This window comes from Nyctereutes procyonoides, unplaced genomic scaffold (assembly GCF_905146905.1).
Source record: "Nyctereutes procyonoides isolate TBG_1078 unplaced genomic scaffold, NYPRO_anot_genome, whole genome shotgun sequence".
In the NCBI taxonomy this organism is placed as follows: domain Eukaryota; kingdom Metazoa; phylum Chordata; class Mammalia; order Carnivora; family Canidae; genus Nyctereutes; species Nyctereutes procyonoides.
The window spans coordinates 22,535,571-22,555,672 of NW_026575159.1; the positions used below are offsets into that span (position 1 = coordinate 22,535,571).

Consider the following 20,102-nt stretch of genomic DNA (forward strand, 5'->3'; position numbering starts at 1 on the left):
TTATTTTATTTAATTTTTAATTTTTTTTTTTTATGATAGTCACACAGAGAGAGAGAGAGAGAGGCAGAGACACAGGCAGAGGGAGAAGCAGGCTCCATGCACCGGGAGCCCGACGTGGGATTCGATCCCGGGTCTCCAGGATCGTGCCCTGGGCCAAAGGCAGGCGCCAAACCGCTGCGTCACCCAGGGATCCCCCAAATTTTATTTAAAAAACTTAATTTCTCATGAAGAATGTTCCCATAAGATGAATGCATACATCACAAGAAATTAACTCATCTTAAAGTCAAGAGCTCTCATTTCAGGCCAGCAAAATGACGTATCTCCCATCACACACCCAGACAGCCTCTGATTTCAAGTAACTGAAAAGTTCAGCCAATGACTTGAATGTAAAAACTGGAACTTTTTAAGCAGTCTGCAGTTGTAAGATTACTTTGGAAAGAGACTTCAATTTTCTAAATGTAGTTTTCAAAATTCCTCTGGTTTTATCCCTTCACAATTTGAGGAGTAAAACTCTCCTGGGTAAATATACTTCCTTTTAGACAAAACTTCCTCCCTTGACCATTTTGAAGGAACTCATTATTTCAATTTGTTTTCACCTCTTAAGAAGTAATGATGAGCCCACATGAATGCAAAATGCCTTGCAGGCCTGAAGTAATTTGTTTAGACTTTGCTTAAATTACTATCACCACCAAAAGGTATTTACAATTTCAATCTAAAGCCTGCTACTTCTGAGGGTTTACAATAATTTCTTGACGAACAAGTTTGCTTTAATTCAGAATAAATTTTAAAATCAGATGATAATCTGCAAACTTAGAAAACAGTAAAATCTGTAATATGTAAAATTTCCTAAACACAGACCAGTTGCTCTTTGTATACCTTTTGACATTTTTTGCTTTTTAGTAAAATTCTTATCTATTTTATCTCTTAACTATTCAGGTTAGGAAACTTCTTCTCCCCTCTGAATTCTACAGGATTGAAATGATAGTTACAGAATGCAGTGGTAAAACACCAGTTAATTTATCAATTTCGGTTACAATTTGCTTCCCACTATACCTTTAAATTTAACAAAATGTTAACTAAAAAAGTTAAAATGAACTTACTTGGACACAAAACCATTCACTTCCCATCCACTGATGAATTTTAGTACTTTACCTTTGAAATCTTAGATTTCGTCATATGCTATGAGCGATTTCTTAAAATAGACAAATTGACAAAATGAAAATCTGGAGCGGATATCACACATTAATTTTGCTTTAGAAAACACAAATGTTCTCATAAAACTACTACATAATTCTAAACCAAGAAGGGGAAAGCAAAAAGGAAGGCAAAAGGAAAACTGCTTTTTTTCCCTAAAGTGAAAAGGCTATGGAACTGTTTATGACAATTGTGCTCTATTTTGGAAATAAGACTTCCATATCATATGCTTGCAATCAAATTACATACCACTGTCATTTTTTTATTCTCTAAAATTAAAGGATTTAAAGAGTCCCAACTTTCAGACTAACAAAGTTCTATATTTCTAGGGGGCACCATATGTTACTAATAAGGTAAAATGTATTCCAAATAGATCTTGGCATGAATTTTAAGGAAGCCACTATTTAATAATAAAACCCACATTTCGATTTGTGGAAAAAAAATCATAGAAAAAGACCTAGTAGCAGGAATAGTTTAGGTCTTTACTCCCAAGGAAAAGTGTACATGTATGTAATAATACATCTGTTCAAAAAGATTAACAAATTCAACCCAACTAAGTCATTGACAGAGCAACAAATTTGGTGCACCCATGCTCACTATGAATTACATGCCTCTTTCATTTTATAAAAGTACAGCATGTTTCACTTTTTTTTTTGTTTTTGTTTTTTTGTTTTTTTAACAGCACTGACAAGCAGTGAGCTCCTCTTTCTCAAGTGACGCACACACCACTTCCAAGGAACCTGGAATTTGCATGCACATGCCCATGTTTGCAAGGGCAAAAATCTTATGAATGCCAGTCCCCAGTCTGCTGCTCTGAGTCAGGGTCTTGATCAAACACAGAGGCACCATGGCAGCAGGGCTGCAGGCAACTGGGCTTGACTGTGGCTGGCAAAGTCGCTTCAGTGGTGGTTCGTGGTATCCTCCCAAAAGGGTGGTTGGCTTCCTCCAAAGGAAATAACGGAGGGGCAGCAGAGACCCAGGTGGAAGCCAACTCTTTTATGAACTGGCCTTGGAAATCTCATGGTATCATTCCCATCATGTTCTGTTCAGTAGAAGAGGGTAGTTAAGTCTGGGACGCATTCCAGGGGGAGAGAATTAGGCTCTATCTTTGGAAAGAGAAAAATGTCAAAGATTGCAACATATTTAAAAACCTCTAGTGTTGGGGCACCTGGGTGGCTCAGTGGTTGGGCATCTGCCTTTGGCTCAGGTTGTGATCCCAGGGTCCTGGGATTGAGTCCTGCATTGGGCTCCCTGTGGGGGGCCTGCTTCTCCCTCTGCCTCTCTGTGTCTCTCATGAATAAATAAATAAAATCTTTAAAAAATTTTTTTAAAAACCCTCTAGTGTTCAAAAAACTACTAGCTATTTAAAATATACATTAGGACACAGAGATGGGAGAGAGCGAAGGGGAGACACACACACCAAGGCAAACTTTCTAGATGACAATGTGCTTCACAGATTAATAATGTCAATACTTCAAAACTTAGAAACAACACAGGAAGGCTGAATAGCCTGGAAAATTTTCCCTTGATCCAAGCAGTTCACAGAATTCAGTCTTTTGTTTTTGAATATCCTCATAGGCGACAGAAGCCATAGGAGAAAGAGACAAATTCCACAAGCCACTTTCAAATGAAAGGGCTTCTGGAGAGATAACTGTTCTTTCCAACAAAATCTATTATACTGTGTTTTAATACTGATAAAGCTTATGTGTCATCATAGTAAATACACTATAAAAGTAAGACCCTCATCATTCTCAACCAACTTTCAAATCATCTGGGAGGGGCTCTGGGTGGCTCAGGTCAGGATCCCAGGGTTCTGTGATGGAGCTCAGCCTCGGGGCTCCCTGCTCAGCGGGGAGGGGAGGGTTTGCTTCTCCACAGCACCCTTCCCTTTCCTGGGCTCTTGCTCGTGCTTGCTCACTCTCAAATTAATAAATACAACCTTCAAATCATCTGGTGGGGTAGGTGGTAGTGGTGAGCTGGCTGGTCATCTCAAACCAGAAATACAGAAATGCTTCTTAAAACTTTAAAGAACATCGGATGGGTTTCGTGTCACTTAAGCATTGTGAGAAAACAAGAAAATTATGAAAACACATTGGGAAACAAATACCAGGGTTCAGCCTCTGTGGCTTCTCTGGATGAGGCCGAAAGCCCTTGGACGGGAATAACCCGGATTCCACTGAGCATGTATCATGGGAAGATCGGCAATACCACTGTTTTACTCATCTAGCTATTTTTTAAGAATTCAATGTCATAGGGCTGCCCACACAAGCTGACCAGAAACTCGGTGTGCTATAGTCATTGGCGATGGCGGAAACCCTATCAGGTCCCAGCAGTCTGTGAGGCTGGAGGTTATTCCCACACTTCCGAGCGGTGGGCATGATAACTAACTACTGTGGCCCCTCTCCAGGAACCACCAAAATCAGCCCAGGATTGCATTACACTGCTGGGAAGTTACACAGAATCGATTCATTCATGAGTAGTCTAGTCATGATTAAACATTTAACAGCCATTCACGGAGAGATTCTCAGGGACCTATCTAGCCAACATGTAGCAATTCACTGCACATTTATTGAGCCCCTATGACATGTCAGATAGAAGACAGGGATAGAGAAACTGTAAACAGCAAAGCTAGAGTCTGCCAGACTCTGGTCCTATTACTGTTAGGTGTGATACCTCCCAGAAGTTCATCTGGCTTTTGAAGCTTCAGCCTCACCATCTATCAAATAAGGGTAATGGTGGACCTACCTCAGAGGCTTGCTCAGCTTAGCTTATTATATATACATCAACATTCAATAAACGTCACTTCCTCTGAGAGGTGTTCCACTTAGCACCCCATCAGATTGTATTAGATCCCACTTTGTAAGCTTTCTAATTTCTAAATTATAAGTACCTTCTGGCTTGGAGATCTGAGTAATGTCCATCTCTCCAATCTCTCAGGCAGAGATTCTGTATGACTTGTCTAATATCCTCATAAGCTCCAGAACAGTATCATGTAACAGGTGCTCAATAGGGGCACCAGGGTGGCTCAACGGTTGAGTGTCTGCCTTTGGCTAGGGTAGTTATCCCGGGGTCCTGGGATGGAGTCTTGCATTGGGCTCCCTGCAGGATGCCTGCTTCTCCCTCTGCCTATGTCTCTGCCTCTCTCTCCGAGTCTCTCATGAATAAATAAATAAAATCTTAAAAACAAAACAGGCGCTCAATAAATATTTGTTGAATAAGCTATGGTGAATATAGCTTATAATACAAATGCATAATATATAAAGATAAAAGACACAGCAGCACCTCTCATCAAGTGGTTCATGGGCTAGTAGTTTTCAGTTTTAGCTGCACATCACCTGGGGAGTAATTTTATTCTAACCCCAATACCCAGCAGGCCTTACTCTAGAACAACTCCTGGCAGTGGGCCTGAGGGACCCTGTGTTTGTGTTTTAAGTGTTCTTAGGTAATTCTAACGAAAAGGGTTGATACTTTCTGGTCTAATGCCAGAGAGACCAGTCAACAGTTATAATACAATGGGATATATGTTCTCATTCAGCTGCAAAACAATTTCCTGTGATGATGGAAATGCCCTAGGTCTCTACTAATACCATAGCTGCCAGTCACATGTGGCTACTGAGCACTCAAAATGTGGTTGAGACTGGAGGACCTGAATTTTAAATCTTATTTGATTTTAATTCATTTAAATTAGAAAGCCATATGTGACTAGAAGCTACTCTATTAGATAGTAGATACCTAAGGCAAAGTACACAGGAGATCCCCTAATCCTGCTAGAGGTGGGACTGGCCAACACGCAGCTAGCTGTGGCCCCCATCTACCAGGCAAGAACAATCCCATGGAGGAAAAGGCAACCAAACTGCACACATTACTTGAACTCTTGACCTTACTTACACACATGTAGGGACAACCTCTCCCTCCTGTCCATATCCAGGACAGCTGTGATCAAGGAAGCCCTTTAAAGAGCAAGATGAAGCATAAGAGACTTTGTGTAAGCAGCTGAATAATACGACTGTGGGCACCATGGTACGTGGAGGGGGGTGAGTCTTGAGCAAGGACACTGGGGGAACAAAGGAGTTACGTGGAGCCCCCAGCAGAGTAAATATGTCAGCAACTCACAGCTGCAAATCAGAGGTCTCGCTTCTGTGGCTCACAAGCTGAGAGCCTCAAGCATAAACCATAACATTACAGAGAACTGACACTTAGTCCTAAGGCAGATAATGGCTCATTAAGCTCTTTAGAAAATTGGGCTGGTCCAATGTGATCTGTAGAAGACTGAATTAATACAGGGAAGGAAACCATGCCACTATCTAGTGGTCATTCTTCCCATGTGTGAAGCACTTGTCATATGACAGGAAGTTTGTTAGGTGGCCTTAAATATTACCTCGTTTTATCCAGATGAAACTCTGCAAATTAGATATTATTTTCTCATTTTGTGGTGAGGCAATTTAAGATTTATGGAAGTTAAGAAATTTACTTAACTTTAACATGTAGTGATAAAGGTAGTGATCTATGCTACCTGAGTTGCTGTTTCATAAAAAACTGTACTTTATTCTATTAAATAGATATATCATTATTTATTTTAAAAATCCCCATTTGTTGCTTGTTTTTCCAAAACGGACCCAGATGATCACAATCAATGCTTCAATAAACCTACTTGTATATAAATCTTATTTACACTATCAGTGATGCATAATATACCTGCATCCATATTAAAAAGTACATAAATCTTAAGAGTAACATTCGATGAATTATCAAAAAAATGAACTAACTACGTAATCATCCCCAAATCAAGAAGCAGAACAGTACCAGCACCTCAGAAGCATCTCTACATGCCACCTCTTAGTTATTCGCTAGCCCCCATCCACCTCTCCCTAAATAGCAAATATCTGAAAAGGGACTACTGTATTTGGGGAGTAAATCAGAATGAAGCTAAGGTAGAAATTATATAATTTAGGTCAAGGCTTAAAACATTATTACATAACTAGATCATCATCTACTTATCTATCTTAATTAGGAGTTAGTGGGTTCTTGAATATAAAGAAATTAGAGGTATTAAGGAACCAGGATACAGAATATATTAACAATTAGGCCCAAGGGTTTTGAAAAAGACAAGAGACAATTAGGTTTCCAGCTCACTGACACTACTGATTCCCAGGTCTGATAAGGAGGGAAGGGCCATAGAGCATCTGACGGTTGAGTTTTCCCTTTCTCAGTGTTCAACATGACAATTATGAGTACGACTATAAATAAAATAAAATATGAATGTATGGCATTTACTGAACTCCCTGTATAGATATTCGCTCATTATGTCCCTTCACTAGCCCTGTAATACCACAATCTCTTTTTTACAGCGAAGACGAAGATTCAAAAAAAAAAAAAAAAGCTCGTTACTTCTAACCATCTTAAGGTCACACTGTTAGTACAGGGCAGGGTGAGGGTACAAATCCACACTGGTGCAACTTCAAAGCCTGTGCCCTTTCCAGTAGACTCTCGTTGCCATTCCCCTCGGGGTTTGTTATGCTCCAGACAACTGATTTCTCAGACCTTATCTCTGGGTAAGCAAGCTGGTAACCAGGGTCATGATAACAAAAGAGGTGAGTCAGAGACCTTGAAACCCATTTTACATTTCCAAGCCTCTCCTCTCCCTCCCTGGGGCGATGGAACCTACGCTTTCTTGTGGTTAGTCATTGTTTATCTTAACTAGGTTTACTTCTTCTTATCCCCGGACAACATACTTTTGTTGCCAATATGACAAAGTCACCAGACCCAGCTAAAACATTTAGTGACACAGGTTACTGGGTACGCCTTCAGCCACTGGATAGACTTCGGTTTGTAGGGGTGTCCAGGCTTCAGTTCACCCCATCCCCTCTCTCACCCCACACCCGGCACCAATACTGATTTCCAAATGTTACAGGTACCTGCAGAAGGGAAGATCCTTGTGTGCTTCACTGAGGCCTTGAAATTAAAGACTGGCCACCAACTCCACATGAGATGCTGAGTATCTCCCAGGTCACTTGTAGCAAAATTCCCTGTTAGGTCTGCTAAGTTTTTAAATGTATACTAAGGGCAGCCTGGGTGGCTCAGCGGTTTAGCGCTGCCTTTGGCCCGGGGCCTGATCCTGGAGATCCAGGATCGAGTCCCACGTTGGGCTCCCCCCATGGAGCCTGCTTTTCTCTCTCTGCCTGTGTCTCTGCCTCTCTCTCTCTCTCATGAATAAATAAAATCTTTAAAAAAATAAAATAAAAATAAATGTATACTAAAACCCACTGCAGGGGTGCCTGGGTGGCTCAGGTGGTTCAGTTTCTACCTTAGGCTTGGGTCATGATCTCAGGGTCTTCGGATGGAGCCCCACATCAGGGTCCCTGCTCAGTGGGGAGTCTGCTTCTCCCACTACTCCCCTGCTTGTGCTCTCTCTTGCTCTCTCTCAAATAAATAAGTCAGGGACTCCTGGGTGGCTCAGTGGATAAGTGTCTGCCTTTGGCTCAGGTCATGATCCCAGGGTCCCAGGATTGAGTTCCGCATCAGGCTCCCTGCAGGAAGCTTGCTTCTCCTTCGGCCTATGTCTCTGCCTCTCAGTGTGTCTCTCATGAATAAATAAATAAAATCTTGAAAAAAGAAAAAAAGTCAAAACATTTTTTTCTTTTAAATAAAACCCCTTGCAACTCAGGTTCCTTAATTGTTTTACTTTGGAAACATAACTGGTGCAGACTGAGAAGAAACAGAAAAAAGAGAAAAGCTAAATTTCTTTGACTTACTTGTTTTTCCTTTTGTATCAAGTCCCCTATAAACATAGCATCTTACACATAACAGAGAAAAACTGTAGACATTATATATAATTCATGCTGTCTGCTCTGGTAAGTACTTACCTTGACCGGAATTATATATTGCTTTTACAGACTTCTTCACTTTCTGCAAGGCTGTTCTATCTTGGTCTAGAGCCTAAAAGATAAAAACGAGGGGGAAAAAAGATGTTGGAAAACTTGGCAAATGAAAACTCATTCGTGATGGCATTTGTTTTGCTGAGTTACCACAGTGATAGCAAGCTGACATATTTATGAACAGTGAACCATCTCTGAGACTAGAAGTACCCAGGATCCGAGGAGTCCTGTTCGGAGGGTAAATGCAGAGCTGTTCTACAAAGCTCAGTGTTGGGTGAAGCTGACAACATGGTGGTCAGTCAGTTATCACCCCAAGCTCTGCACGGGAAAGAAAATACAGGACACTTAAGATACTTGCTTCTTTCATTCAAGAGAGGTTGGTACCCAGGAAGGGACATATGTCAGCGTGAGATGTGAATGACACATATCCAAGGAACCTTCGAACACATCTTATCACCTGATGGCAATTTCAGCTAGGAAGAAAACATTTAAAAGGGTGTAATGAGAGTGACCTGAGGATTTCTTTTAGTATCAAAAAAAATTATGACATAAGGCCAGCTGTATTTTAAAATTCTGTTTACTGAAAAAGGACAGCATGGAAAACGCTACCAGGATGCTGGTAATGCTTTTAAATGAGTTCTTAGATGGAGAATAAACACATCTACATCAATCTTGTGCTATAAGTTAGGGGAGGACCTAGGGGACTGTCACTGTTGATTCTTAATCCAGGGGCTGGATATACAATTGTGCTCTGTTTGTGAGGACTGTGCACTTAGGATTTGTACTCTTTGCATAATGCGCATTTTAATTCGAAATCAAATTTAAAAAGGGTTGTATTCAGTATAGATATACACATGGTACACTGGCCAAACTTCTTTAAACTCCTCTCTGCTTCCCGGAGGGTCAACTATCCAGAGACTGGGAACCCCCTGGTTGGGGTGTCAAGACTGGAGGGCACGTGCAGTAACAGCAGTAATAAATGAACTTATTGATATAAAATTTAAGATCAATTACACTCACACTCATGACATCATCTAAACCTCAGAACTGCAGAGGAGAAGATGGAAGGCCACTGAGGGTAAGTCCCACCCCTGAGTCACAGAAGACATGAGAGGGTAAATGCACTGGCAGCCGGCAAGGGTCACTCCCTTGTCCTGTAAGATGGTCTTTCCTGCCACTCTAATCCTGTGCCTCAACTGGCCGCTTGCCCTTTTTCCTTGGCTCCAGTTGTGAACTATGGCTGGCAGGGTGGTCACCTGACCCATGCTGGGCTCTGGCTCCTCACAGGACTTCTGGGCTTGGGGACTGGGACTGCAAGGTGTAGATCCTTTATGGGGAGGTGAACCTGGGGCCTACCATGGGTTCTGTTTCCAGCTATGTGGAACAATCTGGCCAGAGAGAATGGGAACACACATGCAGCACCAGACACAAGAGTGCAGAAGGTCCTGGTGGCATCGGAGTCCTGATTTCCAGCTGCACCCACGGCACACAGGTCACTAAGCTTCCTGTAGACTGAGTACACCAGGCAATACATTCCTCTTGCCCCAAGCTGGCTGCAGTGGGGGTTATATCACTTAAGACACACATCCTGAGTAACACAAGAATAAAGCTGCCCCAGCACCTGCTACACCAGGCATAAGCTTGCTAGAGCAGAAGTACCAAGGAGGCAAGATACATATGCTTTGACTTTCTTGTCTCTTTGCATTCCTTCTTCACAAAAACCTCATAAAGCAGCAACTACATGTTTAAGATAAGGAAATGTGATAGGCTTTCAATAAATATTTGTAGAAAGGGAAGTAGGCAGGGAGGGAAAGATTAATTAAGTTGTCTGAAGTCAGAGAGCCAGACGGTGCTGAAGTCACATCTCACACTAATGTCTATCGAATCTCAAATTTAACAAACACTGGGGTGAAAGCCGGGGTTTTGGAACTGCAAGTGCGACATGGTGTCCACCACGCCCACCGCTTAAAATCCACCTGCACACGTCTGTCACAGCCATGTCCCACATGCACTTCTGTTTAATATTTTTCTTTAGGGGCACCTGAGTGGCTCAGTCGGTTAAGCATCTGCCTTCAGCTCAGGTCATGATCTGAGGGTCCTGGGATTGAGCCCCACAGCAGGCTCTCTGCTCAGTGGGAAGTCTGCTTCTCCCCGTGCCCCTCCCCCTGCTGTGTTTTCTCTGTCAAATAAAGAAACAAAATCTTTAAAAATATGTATTTTTCTTTAAACCCATTCACCAAAATAAATAAATAAATAAATAAATAAATAAATAAATAAATAAATAAATAAATAAATAAACAAACCCATTCACATCTGCTACATTGTCCAGAACTGTTCTAAGTGGAAAACCAGGACCATTTACCAATAACAGAAGATACCCTAAAAATCACTGTGTATCTCTAACCATATAAAATGCTCATCTGGTTAGTACCCATGACCATCTCATCTAACACTGATACTGTATGCCACGCTTAACGAACGAAACAGTGTTTTACGAGACAGCTTCATGAGAGACAAAGTTTGAGTTACTTCAAAGAGTTGAGATTTGTACTCTAGAGGAAAGAAGGAAGAGAACTACCATTTTAATAAATGCTTAGTATGGCATAAAGGGTGCTGAGGTTTATACAGACTGCCTCATGTAATGCTCATGAAAACTCTGTGACAGAAGAACTGTTACTAAATTCATTTTATAGATGAGGCAAATAGAGGCTTAGAAAGTTCAGCTTGCCCAAGACAGCAGAGCAGGACTCTGAACAACAGAACCTGACGTCCTAACTGCTACCCAGTTCTGCATTCCTGTGATGTGTGTGAAGAACTGGATCTAAAAATAGAGCCTCATCTTAATGGGGTTGGAGTGTGTGAGTGTGTGTGTGGGCAGGGTGTCCACCCACCACCTGTTTTCAGAGACAAATCTGAGTTAAGAAATTAGAAGCCATTTAGGGTGTTAGCAGTATTCAAGGGAAAGAAAGTAATGCAAATGAAGTGCAAGTAAGCATTCATTTAAGAGACTGAATCTAATGGGTTTATCTTTTGATGAATTGCTTTTGTGGGAAGGAGATTTAAAAAACAATCCCAACAATAGCTACCCTTTATTTTGTTTTCTATCCATATTCTTGCCATCTTTTTTTTTTTTTTTGGCGAAAAACCTCCAGCTTTTGAGAAGTAAAACAGCTTGCTTGCCAAGTGGCACACATCAAGTAAGAGAAGAACCGGCCTATGCTTTTTCAACCACATCACCTACCCACAGTAGCATGAATGTGTGCCCGAGTTCCCTCTGCATCTTACCATTTCTTAATTATTTCTGAGAAAGGGAAAAAGAAAAAAAAAAAAAGACATTCTGGGAGAAAAGAACCTATCCGTTCAGCCTTGAGGAATGATGACCACATAAAGATGTCTCTACTCAGAGAGAAATTAATGAGTGGGTTTGAATGTACTTGCACAGAGAGTTCATGAGTCCAAAGGAGTAAAGGGATGTAGAAGATTCCAGCCATAACATTTTATGAGACTAGCTATCTGCTTCCTTTCCCCTCCCCCCCCTTTGGGAAAAGTCTCAGAATATGTTGAATTTTTACCAATCTGTCTATAAACTAACAGGGTGTAAAGTTCACGTTCGTACTTTTAAAGGTTATTAATAACATTCGCATTCGACAGCTACAGACACAGTTAGGTCTGGGTAACACTTCTCTTTTTCCGCTCTAGCATTTGGCCACTGGCAAAAAGCAGCCTAGTGAAATGTACTTTTACAGGCCCCATGTTTAAGAGAACCAGGGGACACTGCTGTTCAGACAGGGCTGCCCTCCAGAATAACCCATGTCTAAACGTGGTACAAAGTGCCATTCCCTCAACTGCCAGACAAGTAACACCTGCAATGACATCCTTTCGAATGTCATATGCATAAAATTAAATAAAGGCTAAGAGGAAAGGGGGAGAGGATACAGGCTATGAAATGATTATATTTCCCAATGTTAGTATATGGACTAAGTATGCATCTTCAGTCCATATACTTGCATTTTTTTGAATTTTTTAAAAAAGATTTACTTATTTATTTATGAGAGAGAGAGAGAGAGAGAGAGAGAGAGGCAGAGACACAGGAGGAGGGAGAAGCAGGCTCCATGCCGGGAGCCCGATGCGGAACTCGATCCCGGGACTCCCGGATCGTGCCCTGGGACAAAGGCAGGCGCCAAATGGCTGAGCCACCCAGGGACCCCCGAATTTTTTGAATTGTTAAACAATTCAAAAGGTACATGTGGTGGAGGGGGAGGGAGGATGAACCAACAAACGAATCCAGGAGAACATGCTGATCTCTAATCATAGAATAGCACTCTCCCTATCCTAAATTCTGTAATACAGCAACTTTGCATTTTCTACCTTACTAAGGAGCCAGGGCTTTAATATAGAAAAGCATTTCTGACCTGGATATGGAGACTCTTCATTGTTATTTCATGCACAGTCCTAACAAGTCTGGTCATCTGAACAGGAAGACACATGCTGTTGCCAAGTTGGGAGAAAAGCCATGCCAATGTAGGCCTTACATGAGAGCCGGCAATCAGAGGGATTCAGAAGCATTATGCAAATGAGACGTAAGAATGCAAACTTCCCCAAGAGTCTGAGGTCACTCAGGGTAGGACATGGAACCTTTTCCTACCAGTCCAGGACAGGTGGCATCCCTCAGAGATGCACAGGGATCCAACTGTGCTTCTTGCCAGCTCAGGGTATCTGCATGAGCTGACCTCTTTGCCTGAATGCTCTTCCCTATGTGCTACCCATGGCTGACTTTCTTCTTACATAGGCCTCAGATTAAAAGCCCCTTCCTCCCAGGGCCCTTTTCTGGTCAACCTGAAGCAGTGCTCGCCCTCAGCCGCCTGGTTACTCTCTCCTACACTTTCATGCTGGCTTTTCCACTGCACTACCACACCCTGAAATGATCCCATTAATGACTTGTTTATCTTTATTGTATTTATCTCCCTGCACAATACCTCTATGAAAGGCCTGTATAACCTGTTCATGGCTAAATGCTCATTCCCAGGGCCCAGCAGATGGCAGATGCTCAAAAATGCTTATGAAATGAAATAAATGCTTGAAAAAATGAATTCCTCCGTACCTCAGATTCAAAACAGCAAAGTATGCAACGTTAAGACTTGCCTTGAAAATGGCTAAACAAAAAAAATTTTGCACTCAGAATATGGCCCTCTGTAATCCTTTGTAAACCATCAGATCCTGATGGTTTTGAATAGCCTCAGTTTAAATGACTGTATATGTGACATGTCTGAACAGTCACACAGGTATAAGAGATAAGACTATATGGTACCAAAAGTGATGGTATAGTATGAAAGACAGAACTTACACATCCCAAATTAGTTTTCTATCTTAAAATAGTTATTCTAGCAACTCTCTTAAGAAAACTTTTTCATTAAAATAGGATATGCTTATGTTAAATGAACAATAACCCTGTTGTCATTATTCAGTAAGATTTTCCAATTCAGAATTACTTCCTAAGTCTATGACACCTTCTTTTCAACATTTGAGTGGGAAAAATTTCTTGTTTTAGATAAATGTAATTTTTACGAATAAACACATTAGTCTTTGGAGCTAAATCTTCTGCATACACTTAGAAAGGAAACAGTGGTTGTCAGTAAGATAACAGCACATAATTTCTTAAGAGATATGTGAGGTAGACAGCCATCACACCTCCCTTCCCGGAATGCCAAGCACTGAATGTATTAATGTACACCTGGAAGCCGCTAGCACAAAGCCTTGTAGAGGCTATCGTTATCCTCACCTCTAAAGGTGATTCTAAGAGAGAAGTGACAGTAAAAAATCTTTGAAGCAAGTACTCCTACTAGCAGAGCGATTTCTTTGCTGACAAAAAGTTTTGTTCACTCAATAAAAAGGTGGGGGGGGGTTCCATTTTATCACTTTTCAGTTGTTTTCAGAGAGGGAATTTGTCCCCTAATCACCACAAAGCAAATGTTCTTCTGTGTAATTCCTGTAACAGGGAAAGCATGGGAAGGCTACTTTGGTCTAATTCTGGTTCATACCTGACTGCCTCAGCCTTCACCTTACCGAGCAATCATCACGCTACCTTGCAGGGAGGAGGGAGGACCAGGGAGCAAAGTGCTCAGGCTACCTGGAGAGGCTGGATGCCTAATTAACATTGGCATAAGGCCTCTGAGGATGAAACCGAGACAGAAGTTCTCATGCAGGCTCACAGCCAAATCGATACATTCATTATTTATCTGTCATAAGGGCCCATACACTGGAATGCATAAGTGTATAATTATAATGTGAGTCAGGAATAAACCCAGAAAGTCATCCAATGTGACAATGCAGAGCACTGTGAATAAAGGTGCCAGCGGGGAATGAAAATAGAAAATACCCATTAGCTCAAAAAAGAAGAGGGATCAGGCAAGGCAAATGATACAAGTATTTGCTCTGAGGATCATCCAACTTGGGTTTTTGCATCATCATTTACTCGCTCACCTAGTAACTGTGCTTGGCACATACTGAACACTACTCCGGGCCAGGCGCCGGTCAAGTGTGCCAACCAAACACTGCATCCACCTCTGGCTCCCTGACTGCATGCTCCCTCCCTCCCTTCTACCTGCCACCTCAAAACAACGACAGAGCCCTTTGCTAGAGTACATGGGGAGATTGGCACTGCTTTTAATAAGACCGATGAAGGAAGTTATTAAAAAAAAACTATTAATCCTTGTTACCCTAGGGCTTTACCCACACCTCATATCATTCCATCTAGAATTAAAGGTGTATAGAAAAAAACCAATACTCACCTTACCTTGGATTTTAAATGTTTAGGTGCCTATATCTCTTCCCCTACCCAACCAACAGCTCTGTAAGGATAACACTTACATGTTTGTTTCTGTATATAAAAGGCGATCAGTTAGAATTTGCTAAATTGAATGAAAGGACCACACGAGAACACACACACACACACACACACACACACACACACACGGAGGAAAGAAGGATGAATGAAGTGCCTGTTCTTACAATGAAATCCAGGTCCTTCCCTGCTGCCTGCAAGGCCCTATGTGATCCAGCTCTGCTGCCCTCAGATTTCTGTTCCCACACTCTCTACACTCATATCTACACCATACCTGTGATCTTTCTGAACCCAGCAAGCCTGTTCCCACCTCAGATCTTGGCAACAACCGAAATTCTATTCTCAAAGCTCTTCCCTAGTTCTAAGGGGGCCCAGCCTGCTCTTTTTCCTTTCAGTGTTTAGTTCAAATGTTGGATGCGCAGCCCTTATTAACTTGAGATGTCGATGTACTTGGGCCTGAGAATCACTCTGTATGACAGCTACACCACACCAGCAGTTGGGATGGGGTTCGATGAGTTAGCAACAGCACAAAGAACCTGCAAAGGGGGGAAAGGGTGGCATGGTGGCAGCAGCATATATGAAAGGAAGAGGTAAAGATGTTATCGTTTGTTAGTTTCAAGATTAATACGGATTGAATGAGGCTGCTAAGCAAGGGGAAATGATCAACTTAAAATAAAATTTGATTTGCATAACCTAGCCAAAAAACGGAAAGTTGACAGGTCATCCACAAATACAGGTTTTAACCTGTTTATGTGTTATTTTAGATCAGAAAAGGTGTCAAGATTCAGATCCTCTGATACTCATACAGATTTCAATCATACTTTAACATCCTCTACTGTACCTATAGCAGAAGGGTGGCATGGGGTGGGATTTGACCCACAGACGCTAAAAGATCCCTATGCTAAGGATTTAGACCGACTTGGTAAGTTACTTCGCAGTTCAGGTCTGTGGCAAACACTCAATGTAACACCTTTGGCAATATTTCCTGACCGATTCTAAGGCTCTATTCCTTGCATGAAAATATCACCAACCTATCAACTTTCCAATCCAAAGAGAAGGCACTGCATAAAACTTTAACTCACACAAGTCCATTTTGCTGAGTATGCATAAATTACCATTAGGTATGTAAACATCTTTGGGCAGGGTCTATGCCAGGCCAGTGGAGGGGCTCAATAAATGTCAATCAAATGACTCTGCCTCTATCTTAAAAGCATCTAAACTAAACGTGTATAGAAAAGACCAATGCTCACCAAAATGCTACCATTTATGTCTCATGAACTTTTTATTTAAAAAGACAAGTATTTATTCCAATCACTTGAAGGAAGTACCATCTTAAGTAATGCCAATACAGCAGCACTTAGTTTTTGCTTGGGTGATGCATATAGAAATACTCATTTTCTCATCTCCCTGGGGCTCATCCTGTTTGGCAAGTCAGTCACATCTATGAAGTATAGATGAAATCATTATAATTTCTTTGTGAAGGCCAAGGACCTTGATGAAACACACTTCCCCCACTTGATGAAAGCCACCGAGTCTGCAAAGGCAGCCTAACAAAAGTCCAATATGCAATGCAGGCAGAGGAAGCTGAGCAGGCTGTAGGGCCTGCCTCCCTCCACCCCCACGGCCTCTCCTCCTGCAGATGGGACAAGCAGACCCAGAGACGGAAACAACTGCCCTCTGAGCGAAGGGAGGGCCTGGTTCGTTTTCATATTCAGTACTCTTTTGGTAAACTACTCTGCCTCCTGCGCTTTCAGGATCCAGCAATGTGAACAAAGGAAGTGAAGAACTCTCCTTCAAGACCCTTAAGGTCGGTCGGGTCGTCATAAAGAAGCACAGCCACTGTATCCATTCTGTGATGAGACCCCAACCCATCTTCAAAGGGCTAAGCCAAGTCTTGCTCATGCTCTGCCCCTAATACCAAGAGTCCTTGTTGGCTCCACACCATCTGGCACTAGTACCACCAGGTAACTAGCATTTAACTACCACCTGTCAACAGATCCAGGTGTTTATCCATGGACTTGGAAGAAGCAGAGCCTAGTGGTGGAGCTGGGCGCCATCCTGAGGAGAAGTACAATAGGATGGTAAGAGCACAGGAACGGAGGCCAGAGAGACTCTGCATCACTTCCTGACCCTGTGACTGTGGTCGGGTTCATCATCCTCCTTGGCTCGCCTGCCTTCCTCACATGACACACACAGGTGTTTCCTTCCTCTCTTCCTTTCCCTCCCTGTCCTCAGATTCTTGTACTTGCTCATTCCTGCCTCCTCTGTTTCCCATATTGATGAGTATGAGGACAAAAATAACACAGCCGTGTTTTATACATAGTATTTTATTTAATCCTCACAGTAACCATTAAGAAAGCCTGTCTTACCCATACTTTATAGATAAGGAGACTGAAGCTCAGAATGGTCCCAGATCCTGCAGCTAAGTCAGAGATAGAGCCAAGATTCAAAATCGGGTCTTTCAGGGCAGCCCTGGTGGTGCAGCGGTTTAGCGCCGCCTGCACCCCAGGGTGTGATACTGGAGACCCGGGATCAAGTCCCACGTCGGGCTCCCTGCATGGAGCCTGCTTCTCCCTCTGCCTGTGTCTCTGCCTTTCTCTCCCTCTCTGTGTCTCTCATGAATAGTCTTCCAGACATTAAAGCTGTACCCATAAGTGTCGTGCTCTCTAACCTTCCAATGTGACACAGTGGGGTCCATAGGATAAAGGAACCTTAATAAAAAAATCAGCCAGAGAGTGTCTAGCTGGCTTGGTCAGTGGAGGATGCGACTTTTGATCTTGGGGTTGTGAATTCAAGCCCCATGTTGGGTGTAGGGATGACTTAAAAATAATAAAAAATCAGCCAGGGATTTATTAATCAGGGCACTAGGCAACTTCAAAACCCTTTTCCTTCCCCTTCCAGGAGTTCTCTGTGAAGGAGCCAAAGAGGAACTGACAGTAGTGCTTTGCTTGAAAACCCAAGTAGCTCTTCAAGGAGGGGACAGGACGTGAAGCAAAGTGGAAGAAGTCAATCTGTAGCTACCTGAGGTTGTGCCACCCAAGCAGGCCAGGCCTAAACTGGCCATCAACCACTTCATGGTGATCCACCTGCTAAATATTGTACTTGGCATTGTGGATGTTAGCCGAAACTACAGAGAGGCTTTCCATTGAGCTTCACGTGTACCACAGAAACCGCAGTCTTTACAGACTTCATTAGCCAGGACCTACAACGCCTGACGCCAGGCATGATTTTCATGAAAACTGATAGTTGGCCTGTGTCCTGCACAGAGGATTTATGTTAATAACAAATCACAACAACATATGGAGATGCACAGGCTTGTGAAAGCTTCTAGGTGCACTGAAAAGTATCAGTGACTTAATTGAAAAACACCAGTGAGAGTTACTGGTAGAAAAATCCTTGAGAAGTAAAAATCAGTTGACCTATCCTTGGGGTCAGCAAAGAAAACAGAAACTGATTTTGAAAAGAGGGACAGCTTCCCTACACCTGGTATTTCTAATCCAGCTCTGGCCCACAGAAAGGTCACTTGGGTACATAGGCCATGCAGAGGAACATGAGGGGGTGAACAGGAAACCCTAAAGACTGGGCCCATCCATCCACAATGATCTGCCCCTCCTGCATATCAAGGTCCATGCAGCTGCAAGGATATCTGGCAAAAACGACACTTTTCTCTTCTTAATGGTGGATGACAAAACAACTGAGTGCACAGCAACATTTCTGAAGAGCTATGCTTGGTGTTTAGAAGCACCCACGAGATCAAGTGGCCAAAGCTACACAGAGGATAAAGAGTTGGAGAGGTGCCAGACCATGCAAGAAGGAAAAGCCAAGGCCTGGAGTTTGGTTTTTATTCTGAAAGCAATAGTTAGTTAAATACAGAGCCACTGGGGTTTTAGAACAATGAGATGACTAGTCCCAAGTTTCAGAAAAGTGACTCTGGCTGCTGTATTGGGAAGGGAAGGTAGAGAAGTTTGGAAAGGGAAGAGTCAGCAGGCTGGGTATTTCACTAACGTAAATTCTTGCAAGTCCTTCTGTTGTGGCTCAATCCACTTCCTCCTCTAGGACCACACCCCAAACTGAAGGCTTCCTCCAGAAATACTTACTCCTCCCTGTTCCATACCTGCTCAGTGCCTCAGTGGATGGCATCAAGATGCTAGACTCCAGGTCACATCCCTTTTGCCTAATCCTCTGTGCCCAGCAGGCCATGGAATCCTGCCACTTCTACCTCTGCAGCGGTTCTTATACCCACCCCACACATCCTTACATACAGGTGGATGTGGTCATGTCCCAGCCAGATCCCTTAATGGTCTCTGAGCGACCCCAGCCTCACCCACCAAACCCATGCCAGAGCAGCCTTTCTAAAAGAAAAATCTAATGGCATCACTCTAGCTTTAGAACCCAGAAGAAAACACAAGATGGCACACAATGCCCTTTCCTGACTCACTCTGCACTACTGCCGCAGACTCCATTTGTCCTTGGACAGCTCGCTTTGTAATTCTCAGCACTCCAAATTAATGGTACTCAAATTTAGGGGTCTCTATTCCTATTCCAGTGACTATAATTCTCTCCTTTCTCAATAATACTCCTGTCTTTTGTCTTCTTAACAATCTTGCCAACTCAAACTTAAGATGGGGTTTTACCATCTCTTCTGTGAATGCCTAACCTCGTCCTGCTGAGACTCTCTCTTCAGCCCTTAATGCTATGAGAGCACTTATCATAAGGACTTTTTCTTTACATTTCTATCACCAACAAGTGGTAGCTGTTAATCTTTTAAGATACTACACGTGTATTTATTTTCATTCCCTCCTTGTAAGCCAGTTTCCTAACCCCCATCCCTGGGCTGCATGTGCCCAGATCTAGATGTTTGTAGCAGGCAGAGAGAACCCGGTACAGCACCCTGGACACCAGACATGTAAATCAGACTCTGCCCCTCAGACGTCTCAAGTTCCCAGCTTCCCGATGAATAAATCTAGAAAACTGGTCCACGTGCATCTCTTCTGGCTCTGATTCCCTGAAAGTCAAACGTTTTCAGGTCCTAGGGCCATTACTATTCAACTCTCTTACCTTGTTAGATTTTAGGTGAAAGATGGCTTAAATTTCTTAAAAGTAACATAACTGGCATGGTTACAGTGAATGGTTTCAAGAGAAAGACCATACATATAGCTAAGATTTCTATGTAATTAAAAGATAAATCACAG

General features: G+C 42.5%; 1 protein-coding gene across 3 annotated transcripts in view; it reads right to left on the reverse strand.

Moving 5' to 3' along the window:
• The window catches only part of ASAP1 (ArfGAP with SH3 domain, ankyrin repeat and PH domain 1), a 355,221-nt gene that overhangs the window by 147,728 nt on the left and 187,391 nt on the right, over positions 1-20,102 (reverse strand). For all 3 annotated transcript variants that reach the window (XR_008662965.1, XM_055313975.1, XM_055313974.1), the window contains exon 4: positions 8,058-8,130. Coding sequence is in view for 2 of the 3 variants with exons in the window: in XM_055313975.1 (XP_055169950.1) it covers positions 8,058-8,130 (73 nt within the window). In the remaining variant the exon portion in view is untranslated. The remainder of the gene's footprint in view (positions 1-8,057; positions 8,131-20,102) is intronic.